This window comes from Primulina huaijiensis, chromosome 15, assembly GCF_012295235.1.
Source record: "Primulina huaijiensis isolate GDHJ02 chromosome 15, ASM1229523v2, whole genome shotgun sequence".
In the NCBI taxonomy this organism is placed as follows: domain Eukaryota; kingdom Viridiplantae; phylum Streptophyta; class Magnoliopsida; order Lamiales; family Gesneriaceae; genus Primulina; species Primulina huaijiensis.
The window spans coordinates 22,295,473-22,308,336 of NC_133320.1; the positions used below are offsets into that span (position 1 = coordinate 22,295,473).

Here is a 12,864-nt window from a genome sequence, read left to right on the forward strand (position 1 = left end):
TCATGAGCTTTATAAAATGATATCAAACGTGGAATAAAGATGATTATTTATCAATCTATCTCTTATCCTGTGTACCAAACTATACGATACAATACAACTTGTCTGCATCATTTTCAAATTTATAAATATAAAAACTAAAAATCAAAATTCCATTTAAAAAATATATACATACAACTTGTCTGCGGGTGGTCAATCAAATGTAATGCACGAGCCGGGCAATTTGCAAGTGCTGGAGACTTTTTTAGGTTTCATCATAGGAATCATCGCTCTTCCCCTCACCACAGTCAATGCAAAGCCAACCATTTCAACTACAAATCTGTGGGCATTTAATAATTAGCCCATTGTTTATTATATTATATTTCTCACTTTCGATTTTTTTTAATTAATGAAAATATATAGAAAAATTAATTTATAATAATAATTATAATTAAATTTTATTCATCATAAATTCACTTATTTGGTTTATTTTAATTTATTAATTTGACATCCAACTACTTTTACATTATAGTCTAATTTTGTATTCACACAAACTTCTTTTACATTATAGTCTAATTTTGTATTCACACAAACTTAATAGTATATATATATATATATATATATATATAATTGATCTCCTAAACATCCACTGTTAAAATGACGTTCACAATATTGGATGTCATTGGCAAAAACTTGTGTGAGACAGTATCACGGGTCGTATTTTATGAGACAGATATCTTATTTGAGTCATCCATGAAAAAATATTACTTTTTATGCTAAAAATATTACTTTTTTATTGTGAATATCGATAAGGTTGACCCGTTTCAAAGATAAAGATTCGTGAGACCGTCTCACAAAAACCTATTCCATGAAATTGTACATCCGATAGGTAGACGCAACATCGCTCACATGAGTGTCCAATAAATCAAACACGCTCACATGTATAGTCTTAGTTATACTTAGTACATTAATTATTGTTAAATTAATTTAGTTCAAATGATATGTATTGTTTTTTTAAAATGTTAAAATAAATTGTACGGATATTAATAAATAATCACCTAAATAATTTTATATATTAGCCGTCCTTCACATTCATTGACTAAACATAAAATTTTATATAAATATAATGACGATTATCTTAAATTATTCATTAGGAAAAATTGATATTAAGATAGTGGAAAAGAGAGTGGATATTGTCGAGAAAATTAAGTAATTGCCAATATTATAATAATATATTTATAGATTTTATGTATAAATAAAATTGAAGATATTTAAATTTAGTCGATAAAATGAGTGATTTTTCTAAAAAAATCATGTAATATCAATGACAAAAATTTGTGTGAGACAATCTCACGGGTCGTATTTTGTGAAACATATATCTTATTTAGGTCATCCATGAAAAAATATTATTTTTTTATGGTAAAAGTATTATTTTTTATTGTAAATATCGATGGAGTTGATCCGTCTTACGGATAAAGATTCGTGAGACTGTTGAGTAGGGGTGTCAATCGGGTCGGGTGAGTCGGGTTTCGGGTCAACCAGTGAAATTTTTTTATTTTTTCCCCAACCCGAACCCGAAGCAACCCGAAAACCCCCAACCCGAATACGAACCCGTATAACCCGACTCAACCCGTCTAACCCAAATTTTTTTATTTTTTCCCCAACCCGAACCTGATTTTTTTCGTGTCGGGTTGACGGGTCGTGTCGTATTTTGACACCCATACTGTTGAGAGACCTACTCAATATCAATTAGTAAATTAAGACTAACAATCTAATTTAATATATTTTTATAGTAAAAAATTTTTATGAAGAAATTTATTTTTATTAGGCTGGTTTGCCCTTTTATTAGTGCGGTTGTCTCTCTGGACCTCATTTTTCCCTTCTCTCGCTGCTTCCCTTTTCCTTTACTCAAAGCAAAGCTAGCTACACGGTTTTTTCCCTCATTTGGGTTTTATCAAATTAAATCGTGGAATCAAGAGAAAGTTTTGATCTTTTCAAGGATCCAAGCATTGTGAATCCAAGAAAATGGCACTTAAACTTGGCTTCTTACCTCAATACAAGATGCCTTCTTTAGGCGGTCCTCAGACCAGATCTCACAAAACTGTCATGGCTTCGACCGTTCATTCGCCCTCTGCGTAAGTTTTTTTTTCCATTCTATTTTTCTCATAAATTCTTGTGCGTGTGTTTTGTTTTTGCTTTCTGAATGATGGCTACTTTAATCGGTACGAGCGATCACGAGTTGGGTTTGTTTGTGTGTGTGTGTGGGTGGGGGTTGGTGAATTTATTTATTAATGTTTAATGTTTAATTTGATTAGAAATTGAATGAAAATGTCAAGCTTGGATTTCTTGTTTTTTGGGACTTGTAATTGATCTTAAAATTTTAAGTTTCTTTGTGGTAAATGAATTGCACGTTCGAAATCTTGCTTATGTGGGAGCATTTGCTGGGTAAAAAGCACTTTTCCCGGTTTTTCACCGGCATTATTTCCTGTATGGACATGTTTTTTGTATTGCGTTCATTGAATCTTACCAGACAAGTGCTTTCCTCTCGTGTTAGTCTTGCAGTTTTTTCAATTGAAGTGATGCATGCCCAGTCAACGATATTTGTCTTTTTTATCTCATTTTTTTAAAAAAAGTGTTTGGATCTTATGTTTTTATTTATCAGCAAAAGATGTTTTGTTTATTTATTTTTTTTGCATTTTTTAAAAAACAAAAGTTGCATTGCCCAAAAAAAAAAATTTCCTGTTGTTGGTGTTGGTGGTGTGGTGAAGAGGTAGATGAAAGCATGTTTGAAATAAACACCGCATGTTACATAACACGATGAATTCACCTACTTTTTGTATATTTCGTGTGATGCAATTGTATTCGCCAAAAAGATACTCCAGCCTTAGGACTTTAATAGTTAATACTATGGAAATGAAGACGAGAGTTTAAATAACTATTCTCCCTGTGCAGTAAGAACTACAATCTTTCACATGACTGCTTAGTGATCCTCGATTACTATAAAAGGGTGGTCGTGGTTTACATAAAATATATGATGGATCCCGCAAGAAATAAATACGGAGAGGACATTTCAAGAAATTATGAATGGAATGTAAGGTAAGAAACCGGAATGTGTGGTTGGTTTTAAGGAAGGAGTCTATCTGCTTCTCTGGAAAATGAATGAAATTAAACTGAACAACATCTCATCTTCAGGCCTATTTGTCTTCGAAGCTAAGACCTTGATTTTGTTTGCTGTTAGAAAACATTTACTGCACCTCCCCAAAAAAGTGTAATGTGTGAAGATCTTAGACAGTGTATTAGTGCTTGCAGAATGTGATGTCTAATTTAACAGAGTTTGCTGAAGCCTTTTTGACTTCTAAGTTTTCATTGTTTTATGAATCAATTTTTCACTTCCGTATCTTAGAATCTCTGGTTGATTAAATGTAGAAACGTTGGAAATGCCAAGAAGCCGTTCACCCCACCACGAGAAGTACATGTTCAGGTGACTCATTCCATGCCACCCGAAAAACGTGAGATTTTTAATTCTCTGCACTCTTGGGCTGAAAATAACCTCCTGGTGATCCTAAAGAACGTCGAGAAGTCTTGGCAACCTAGTGACTTCCTGCCAGACCCTGCTTCGGAAGGATTCCACGAGCAAGTTAAAGAACTAAGAGAAAGATGTAAGGAGATTCCCGACGACTATCTTGTTGTGTTGGTTGGAGATATGATTACAGAGGAGGCACTTCCAACTTATCAAACCATGATCAACACGCTAGATGCCGTTCGAGATGAGACTGGTGCTAGCCTCAGTCCTTGGGCTATTTGGACAAGGGCATGGACTGCTGAAGAGAATAGGCACGGTGACCTTCTGAATAAGTATCTTTACCTTTCGGGACGTGTAGACATGAAGCAAATAGAGAAAACCATACAATACCTGATTGGATCTGGAATGGTAAGAGGATGATCAATTGATAGCTTGCATATTAAAAATAGTCGATGGACTTGTTTGTGCATATCTTAGGTTGTCTTTGGTATGTATTCTTTTATGAAATTTTAAGTATCAGATTGTCGAACCATGTAACAGGATCCTCAAACAGAGAACAACCCATATCTTGGATTCATCTACACTTCATTTCAAGAAAGGGCTACTTTTATTTCTCATGGGAACACAGCAAGGCTTGCCAAAGAACACGGAGATGTGAAACTTGCTCAGATATGTGGCACCATTGCTGCAGATGAGAAACGTCACGAAACTGCCTATACCAAAATTGTCGAAAAGCTCTTTGAGATTGATCCTGATGGCACAGTATTGAGTCTTGCTGACATGATGAGGAAAAAGGTCTCGATGCCTGCTCATTTAATGTATGATGGGACAGACGACAATTTATTCGAAAACTACTCTTCTGTGGCACAGAAACTCGGAGTATACACAGCGAAGGATTATGCTGATATCTTAGAATTTTTAGTAGCTAGATGGGAGGTCGAGAAATTGACCGGTCTTTCTGGCGAGGGGCGTAAAGCACAGGATTACGTTTGTAAGTTGCCACCTAGAATTAGAAAGTTGGAGGAGAGAGCAGCAGCAAGGGCAAAGGAGGTGTCATCTGCTCCATTTAGCTGGATATTTGGTCGAGAAGTCAACCTTTGAATTCTGCTATGCTGATGAATTTAGTCGACCATTTGAAACTCCTACAGCCCATCCAGTTTCTGTTAAAAACTCAGGTTGAATAATATTTGTTGTTTCCTTTGGCATGTGTTTTTGTAGATACAGCATGTTTTGTATTCTTGATTACTGCAACGAGGTAACAGTAACCGTATTTGAGTGTTTTTTTTTTTTTTGTGCGAGCTGGGTGGAATGCAGTATTATGAGTACTGCAATCTGCTTGTTTCTAAATCTTTATCATGGTGATGTATTATTTATTGGTATTAAATGCATTGAACCTTGAAGGACTCAGCCATCGGATTTCATTCAGTAAAATCCGGCAATACAAAATACATGAACAAAATTATAATTTAAAAAAAAAAGAATTTCTCAGAAAATAAAATTTAATTAACTTTTCATTTAAGTCACGATCTAAAATAAAGATGTTAAGATAGTCAAATGTTGATCTTTCTAAAGTAATAAACAACATATGGTATCCTTTTCCATGCATGTCCCATTTATTTTTTTTAATAGATAAAATCATGAAAAAGATAAAATAATGAAGCCAAAAACTTACATATTTTAGGGCAATAAAAAAAAAACAACATTCACAAATAAACGTCGCATGGGCTAGGACGGCCGGCAGGAATCTTAGCTCAACAAAAATGCATGCAACTAAATTCCAAATATCCTCGACTATAATTTTGAAGACTTTCGATTCTTGAGACAAACGAATCCAACATATGCAACAGACTGTTCTTACCAAAAAAAAAGATTTTATAAAAAAATTATAATACTTTATAAAATGCGTAAATCATGCCAATATAATATAGTTTCTCAACTTTTTACTAGATCTCTTAGAAACCCAATCATGAATAGCAAATAGTTGATTTTATTAGTGGACTATTAGTTGAATTGGCTTGGCTTCTAAGACAATGTACAATCATTTGAAACACCAAATGAATTAGTTCCAACCTTTTTCTCCTGTCCTGACCACTCCTACCAACCTAGCTAGCACATTCTTTCTTTCTGTTTTTATTTCTCTTCAATTTCAAGATTTCTGCATTCTACTCAAACACACTACCATAGTCAAGAACATTTATTATGTTCTTTTACTTATTTTTTCTCCATTGATCTTCCAAACGAGCATGCTGTTGCAGGATTTCAAGGTAGCATAATATATCATTTGCTATATAGATTAAGGAGGAGTTTCATTACACCTATAATGGCGGCCAAGCTGAGGCTTTTTCGCTATCATCTGCTGATTTTCTCAACATTTCTTCATAATATCTATTCTGCAACAAATCCGGAAGATGGTAAAATTAATTATTTTCTGCTACTTGCTTTTTTAGCTTGTTGTTTGTGTGCGTGCAGATGCTTGCATGTGTGCATCTTTCTTGTTAGAAACGCGTCTTGGGATCGGACTAATTATGATAGTGAAGCTCTTTTAGAAATTAGGGAAATAGTTTCAATGAGGACACTTACACGACCAAATTTAGTGTTCCTTGTAGTTGTGTGACTTCCTGGTTGCTTCATGATCTTCCATGTTCTATTCATGAACATGTATCGACTCAACTCGTAAACCTGAAACCAGACATGATACAGCATTTTGTTAAGTACTTTGGACCTATGTCCTCGTGGTTGTGTAATTTGTCGCTTCAGAAGAGCTATGAGCCGCCATAATTGATCCTCCTATTAGGAATGGAATGTTTATTTTGTAAAACTGTGCAGTCTAGAAGTGCAAGAGAAGAGTATAGATAACAAAAAGAGAATTAAAATAGATAGTAACCACGCAGGAGTTTACCAAGAAACATACACTTTTTGTGTTTATAATCGCTCTTTTCTGTCTGCTAATGTTATATCCATGAAGGGACAAGATGAAATGTTTGCAGTAAAACACTTTCTAGTTCATGTTCGTGCCTAGTGATTTTAAAATGGATGTGTGCAGCTGCTGTACTTAGATCGCTAAAAGATCAGTGGGGAAAGACACCGCCGAGTTGGGATAAGTCAGATGATCCTTGTGTATCTTGGGAGGGAGTTTCATGCAACAACTCAAGAGTAACGTCTCTGTAAGTATATAATAATGTCATAGAATTCACAATTTTCTGGAGATTGCTTTCTGTTTGTTAGTTCATTAAATATGAAATGAATAAATTTTTCAGGGGTTTATCAACCATGGGACTAACCGGTAAAATGAGTGGAGACATAGGAGGCCTCACCGAACTAATTTCCTTGTAAGTTCTGCACCTGTAACATAAAACTTTAAAAGTTTTCATTAGACATCCTAATAGCCAAGAGATTAGTGGCACGCTATTCGGTCTAACTATCAACCTTTAACCTTAGAATCGAAGTTATTGATTTCAGGGATTTGTCATTCAACACTGGCCTCACAGGTCCTCTCTCCCCACAGCTAGGAGATCTGCAAAAATTGACCATATTGTAAGATCAAATAGCTCTAAACCATTCAAGATCCACAATAGTTCTTCAATCTTTTGTAATATTGCAATCAGCATTGGTTTCATTATTTGCGCATATTTTCTTCAGAATTCTTGCTGGTTGTAGCTTTACAGATACCATACCAAGTGAATTGGGAAATCTTTCCGAGCTTACTTTTCTGTAAGAATTTCTAATTAATCATCTTAACATATGAATTCCTTTAGGCATTATCTTTGTCTTTCTTATGGAATTACTAACACTTACATTTTCAGGGCGCTTAATACCAATAATTTAACCGGAGAGATACCGCCATCCTTGGGTAAACTCTCCAAGTTATATTGGTTGGATCTTGCTGAAAATCAGTTGAGAGGACCATTGCCTGTCTCATCAAATAGTACTCTTGGACTTGACCTCCTTAAAAAGGCGAGACACTTGTAAGTGAAGCTAAAGTCTCGAAAGTCGTTCTCATCTGTTTTGATAATATATTTTATGTGTCTTCCTTTCAAGATTTCTGATTCAAAATAGCTTTGCAGCCATTTTAACAAGAACCAGCTTTCAGGCCAAATCCCAGAACAACTTTTTAGCTCAGATATGTCATTAATACACTTGTAAGTCACCAAACGAAGTACTCACGCTCTCATCTTCTCCGATGTTTTGGATTCTTTTATAGTTTAAAATTGACAGATTGTTTGATGGAAACGAATTCGAAGGGTACATTCCATCCACCCTAGGATTGGTTCAGTCACTTGAGGTTCTGTGAGTGAACTCTAATCTTACTAGATTTCCTTGTGATTTAATAACTGCGTCTTTAAATCTGAGCCATTTTCTTACTTTTTTGGCTTCGATAATTATGTATCCCAGTCGGCTTGACCGCAATTCCCTGAAAGGAAGTGTCCCCTCAAATCTAAACAACCTCACTAAGATCACTGAATTGTGAGTATTTCTTTTTCATCGAATGGAATCCTTCTTCTTTCCATCGTCAAGTATATTCCTAGAGAGTGATGCCGGACATACGAAATTTCATTGCAGAAATTTGGCTCACAATATGTTGTCTGGTGTATTACCCAACTTAACAGGAATGAACTCCCTTAATTATGTGTAAGAACTACTACCGCTGGTTGCCATTGTTAAGATAATTTCTTCTTATTTTTATTCAAAAACATACCTTAGAACTATTTTTCGACAGGGACTTGAGTAACAACTCTTTCAAGAGATCAGAAGCTCCAAATTGGTTCTCGACCTTAAGTTCACTAAACACTCTGTGAGTATCAAGTATTTATTTACTGGTCAGAAACATGAAAACTGATTCCCATAACCTTAAAATCAAGAACCATACTGTCGGGTCTCTTTTTACCTGTATGGTCTGCTTGTCAGGGTGATCGAATATGGACCTCTAAAAGGATCTGTGCCCCCAGAAATTTTCAACTTACCTCAGATTGAGCAAGTGTGAGTCGAAAAATCTGGGCTATATATATACCAATCGTTAGAAAAATAGTATCTTTTCCATAAAGTTATAACAAAAATGTGCAACAGGAAACTGAGGAACAATGCATTTGCTGGCAAATTAGACATGAGTGGCAACGTTAGTGAGCAGCTGCAACTAGTTGACTTGAAAAACAACGACATATCATCAGTAACACTTGGATCTGAATACAAAAGTACATTAGAGTAAGGACTGTTCATACTTTGTGTTCGTCATAACATCGAAAATAAACATTTACTATCAGACTAACGACAAAATTTTCTTCCGTGCTACAGATTGATTGGAAATCCTCTATGCTCAGCTTCGCTCGAAAACACAATTTATTGTCAGATTCAGCAATCAGCAAGACCTTATACCACAAGCTTATCAAACTGTGGAAGTCAATTGTGTGAAGCTGATCAAAAACTCAACCCACAGAGCTGCGAATGTGCATATCCTTATGAAGGAACATTATACTTTAGAGCACCACTATTCCGAGAATTGTCTAATGCCAGTTTGTTTCATTCCCTGGAAATGAGCCTTTGGTTAAAACTAGGCCTTTCCCCGGGATCGGTTTCGGTGCAGAATCCCTTTTTCAATGTAGACGACTATCTCCAGGTGCAGCTAGGACTCTTTCCATCCAACGCCAAGTACTTCAATAGATCAGAGGTTCAGAGACTTGGATTTGCTATGAGTAACCAAACATTTAAGCCTTCTGCAGAGTTTGGACCCTATTTTTTCATAGCATCTCCATACATTTTCGGAGGTAAATTTGATTAGATCATGATTCCAGTTCAAGAATTCTAGAATGTATGGCTTAATTATATAAACAATATGGATACTTCAGATGATCATAGGAGAACTCACTTTAGCTTGATTACGATTGCTGGGATATCAATTGCCGGAGCATTTCTTGTGCTGGTGCTAGCTGGGTTAGGGATATACGCCCTTCGACAGAAAAGACGTGCTGAACAAGCCATTTCAGTTCATAAACCATTTGGTAATTCTCATTTTACTAGCATTGCAATTTCAACTCCCATCAATTTTTGAAAGATGGAAGTATTTCAGCGCATCCTCCCTCCCATATATCGAGTTTTATGCTGTTTTTGTCATTATTCCTTCTCATCCCCTGATAATGATAGCTTCCATTTTTTTAACTAGAATTTGTTATTTTTTTGAATCCAGCAAGTTGGATTCCAAAGGGAAATGAGAGTGGAGGTGCACCACAGCTAAAAGGAGCCAGATGGTTCTCTTATGACGAGCTCAAGAAATGTACCAGTAACTTCTCTGAAAGCAATGAGATTGGCTCAGGAGGTTATGGAAAGGTAGATTTCTTGATAATTGTTGCTAATAAACTGTAGCTATTTACTCGTTTATGATTTCAGGTATACAGAGGAATGCTCTCCAGTGGAAAACTGGTCGCAGTAAAAAAGGCTCAACAAGGTTCCATGCAAGGTGGACTCGAATTCAAGACCGAAATCGAGTTGCTCTCAAGAGTTCATCACAAAAACCTGGTTGGCTTGGTGGGATTTTGTTTCGAACAAGGTGAACAAATGTTAGTGTATGAATTCATGGCCAATGGAACACTAAGAGAAAATCTTACAGGTGGGGACAATGAGGTGAAAGATTTCAAATCCATATGATTGATTTTGAGATCAGAACTCAGCACAAATTTCTTTTTTTTTTTTTTTCCAAATATACAGGAAGGAGTGGAACTCATCTAGATTGGAAGAGGAGGATACGTGTCGCACTTGATTCGGCTAGAGGATTAGCTTATTTACACGAGCTTGCACATCCTCCAATAATTCATAGGGATGTCAAGTCTACCAATATTTTGTTGGATGAAAATCTAACAGCAAAAGTTGCAGATTTTGGACTGTCTAAATTGGTCTCCGAGGCTTCAAAAGGCCATGTTTCAACTCAAGTTAAAGGCACATTGGTGAGCATTCTGCAACTAAGTTTCTGAAGAATCCTCCCCCTCAACAATTACCAAACTAATTGCTTTTTACTTCAGAATTACATGCACAATTCTCAAGAATCCTCCTTGAATGAGAATTTTACTTCTTTCTCCATCCAGTCAAATAGTTTGATGCATGGCCAACAGAGTATTGATAGAAGTTGGTTCTTTTAACCTGTTTGCAGGGATATCTAGATCCCGAATACTACATGACACAAAAATTAACAGAGAAAAGCGATGTTTACAGCTTTGGTGTGGTGTTGCTCGAACTGATATCTGCAAAACAGCCAATTGAAAAGGGAAAGTACATAGTCCGCGAAATAAGAACGGCGATTGATAAGCACGACGAATCACACTACGGATTGAGGGAGATAATGGATCCCACCATCAGAAACACACCAAATCTTATAGGATTTTCAAGATTTGTAGAATTGGCAGTGCAATGCGTGGAGGAATCAGCTTCAGTTCGTCCAACAATGAATGAAGTAGTTAAAACACTCGAATATATTCTACACAACGATGGCCTAAACACAAATTCAACCTCCGCATCATCATCTGCAACAGAATTCGGATCCGGTAAACATCCTTACAATGAATCTTTGGCTAGAAAGGGAGGTGCTTTTGAATGTAGTGTTGGATACATGCTTCCGATCAAAGTAGAACCCAAGTAATATTCGACTTTTTGCATACATGTAGCTTACTCTTCAATGTGATTATTTTACCATTAAGCATTTCATTATTTTGGCTGAATCGTTACGCTGGATAACAATACACATAAGAGTAGGTCTCGTGTGAAACGGTCTTATGAATCTTTATCTGTGAGACATGTCAATCTTATCGATATTCACAATAAAAAATAACTCTCTTAGTATAAAAAGTAATATTTTTTCATGGGTTACCCAAATAAAAGATCCATCTCACAAAATACAACTCGTGAGATCGTCTCACACAAGTTTTTGTCTATATTATAAATATGTTGATATCTTTATATGGTAAATAATATCGCATAATTTTTTCGATCAGTTAACTTGTTCAATTTTGATTTCAATTCATTAAATTTTAATTTTGATTTTGATATATTAACTTTTATTTTTTTATTATTTTGATTTAATTGCTGATTTATTATGGAAAAATACTGATGTGACATCGAAAATTACTGTCAATCATTGGACTAAAATAACAAAAATTTATTGTCGATAATCAATAAAAAAAATTTGATATTCAATAGAAAATATATATTCTTCTATATGGACATGTAATAGTACTGTTCCTCGTCAATTTACTAAAATGTCCTCAAAATTAGCAATATGGCAACGTAAACAGTAACATGAGCTATGGATGTCAATCTGAAGGAAGTGGCGCCAGCATTTGGAACTGATTTCTTCGATCGTGTATCGGGTGTCCCTGAAACACCAAAACAATTTCTCCTGTCTCAATTATCCCACCAATACTTGAATAATTTAAAATTTTCGAGTCCGAATTCAAATCGATACTCGATTAATCGGCTCAAAATTAATGTAGACATAGTTTTTTTTTTAAAAAAATCTAAAAAGAAAAATAAGTCTCTCTTTGATGTTATGGACATGTGTGCTCGTAAGATGTTAATTATATAGAAAGAAATGTAGGTATGATCGGTTAAGATCGTGGATTTGTCTGACTCAACCCCAAAAGTTAATTCAAGAGTAATTATTATGAAAGTCCATATATAAAACCTCAATAACTTAATACATCCGACATGAGACATCTAACACAACTTTTCGTGAATTTTACCAGACATTTAGCGGGTTTAGCGGGTGGTCTATAAAGACATTCCAACACATAACAGTGAACATGATTTTTGGATACCATGTCTCATATCAGATAAATTAACATGTCTCATATCAGATAAATTAAATTCTTGATAATTGTATATATACTTAGACAATCTACATCTCTTGAGCTTGCTTTTAGGGTGAAGTCATACCTAAATCCATGATTTTGATATAAGTATCAGAGCTCAGACCCACCGTAACATGGTAAAACGTTTTTTTTTTGTTTGACTACTGTATATGTAATATACCTGTAATGCAGCCGAAGGGATTGATATGTTGGCCACATCTCCCTGGCAAGGTTTGCGCTTGTGTGACATTGATGCCTGCTTGTTCGGCTTGATTAGCCCCCTCGATGCTCATCAGGCTGCACAAGCATTCCGGGATCGATTTTATCACAAAATCGAGCGATTTACAGCAGCTTTCCGGTGGGTTTTTGCTATTGCTGAGGTAATCTGAACAAGGTTGAAGCTGTTTAATGCATTCTCGTCTCTGCACTTGTGCATGATTTTGTGGCACAAGGCAACAAAATAATAAAATTGCACAAAGCAAAGTACCCCTCTTGATCATTTTTCAATAGGCCGCCGGTTTTGTTAAAACTATATAT

At 35.4% G+C, this 12,864-nt stretch overlaps 2 protein-coding genes and 1 long non-coding RNA gene across 4 annotated transcripts; 2 read left to right on the forward strand and 1 right to left on the reverse strand.

The window, feature by feature from the left end:
* Positions 1 to 1,841: 1,841 nt before the first annotated feature.
* Positions 1,842 to 4,778, forward strand: LOC140959775 (stearoyl-[acyl-carrier-protein] 9-desaturase, chloroplastic). Its single transcript, XM_073417789.1, has 3 exons — positions 1,842 to 2,111; positions 3,403 to 3,907; positions 4,040 to 4,778. The coding sequence occupies exons 1-3, from the start codon at positions 2,002 to 2,004 to the stop codon at positions 4,598 to 4,600; spliced, it is 1,176 nt and encodes a 391-aa protein (XP_073273890.1). The 5' UTR covers positions 1,842 to 2,001; the 3' UTR covers positions 4,601 to 4,778.
* Positions 4,779 to 5,751: 973 nt separating this feature from the next.
* Positions 5,752 to 9,487, reverse strand: LOC140959649 (uncharacterized). Of its 2 annotated transcripts, none has more exons than XR_012172034.1 (7): positions 9,360 to 9,487; positions 8,385 to 8,490; positions 8,196 to 8,289; positions 6,933 to 7,013; positions 6,781 to 6,841; positions 6,080 to 6,178; positions 5,752 to 5,889 (listed from the first exon to the last, which is right to left on the reverse strand). It is a non-coding gene; the product is annotated as an uncharacterized lncRNA (long non-coding RNA). The 2 variants fall into 2 exon arrangements; XR_012172035.1 differs by having other exon boundaries at positions 6,781 to 6,854; positions 6,926 to 7,013.
* On the forward strand, positions 5,777 to 11,189 carry LOC140959648 (leucine-rich repeat receptor protein kinase HPCA1-like). Its single transcript, XM_073417583.1, has 19 exons — positions 5,777 to 5,910; positions 6,543 to 6,663; positions 6,757 to 6,828; positions 6,959 to 7,033; positions 7,139 to 7,210; positions 7,303 to 7,464; positions 7,564 to 7,638; positions 7,715 to 7,786; positions 7,892 to 7,963; positions 8,060 to 8,128; positions 8,217 to 8,291; positions 8,405 to 8,476; positions 8,564 to 8,698; positions 8,789 to 9,258; positions 9,340 to 9,492; positions 9,678 to 9,817; positions 9,878 to 10,097; positions 10,196 to 10,431; positions 10,635 to 11,189. Exons 1-19 carry the CDS (start codon positions 5,820 to 5,822, stop codon positions 11,118 to 11,120), a joined length of 2,868 nt encoding a protein of 955 aa, XP_073273684.1. The 5' UTR covers positions 5,777 to 5,819; the 3' UTR covers positions 11,121 to 11,189.
* The last annotated feature ends 1,675 nt before the right edge of the window (positions 11,190 to 12,864 follow it).

Bases quoted from the DNA above. Each gene is read 5' to 3' on its own strand.
- LOC140959775 (XM_073417789.1), top strand. From the start codon at position 2,002: ATGGCACTTAAACTTGGCTTCTTACCTCAATACAAGATGCCTTCTTTA. The intron at 2,112-3,402 runs GTAAGTTTTTTT...GATTAAATGTAG, and splicing joins ACCGTTCATTCGCCCTCTGC to AAACGTTGGAAATGCCAAGA. The intron at 3,908-4,039 runs GTAAGAGGATGA...ACCATGTAACAG, and splicing joins ACCTGATTGGATCTGGAATG to GATCCTCAAACAGAGAACAA.
- LOC140959648 (XM_073417583.1), top strand. From the start codon at position 5,820: ATGGCGGCCAAGCTGAGGCTTTTTCGCTATCATCTGCTGATTTTCTCA. The intron at 8,129-8,216 runs GTAAGAACTACT...ATTTTTCGACAG, and splicing joins ATGAACTCCCTTAATTATGT to GGACTTGAGTAACAACTCTT. The intron at 10,098-10,195 runs GTGGGGACAATG...CCAAATATACAG, and splicing joins ACTAAGAGAAAATCTTACAG to GAAGGAGTGGAACTCATCTA.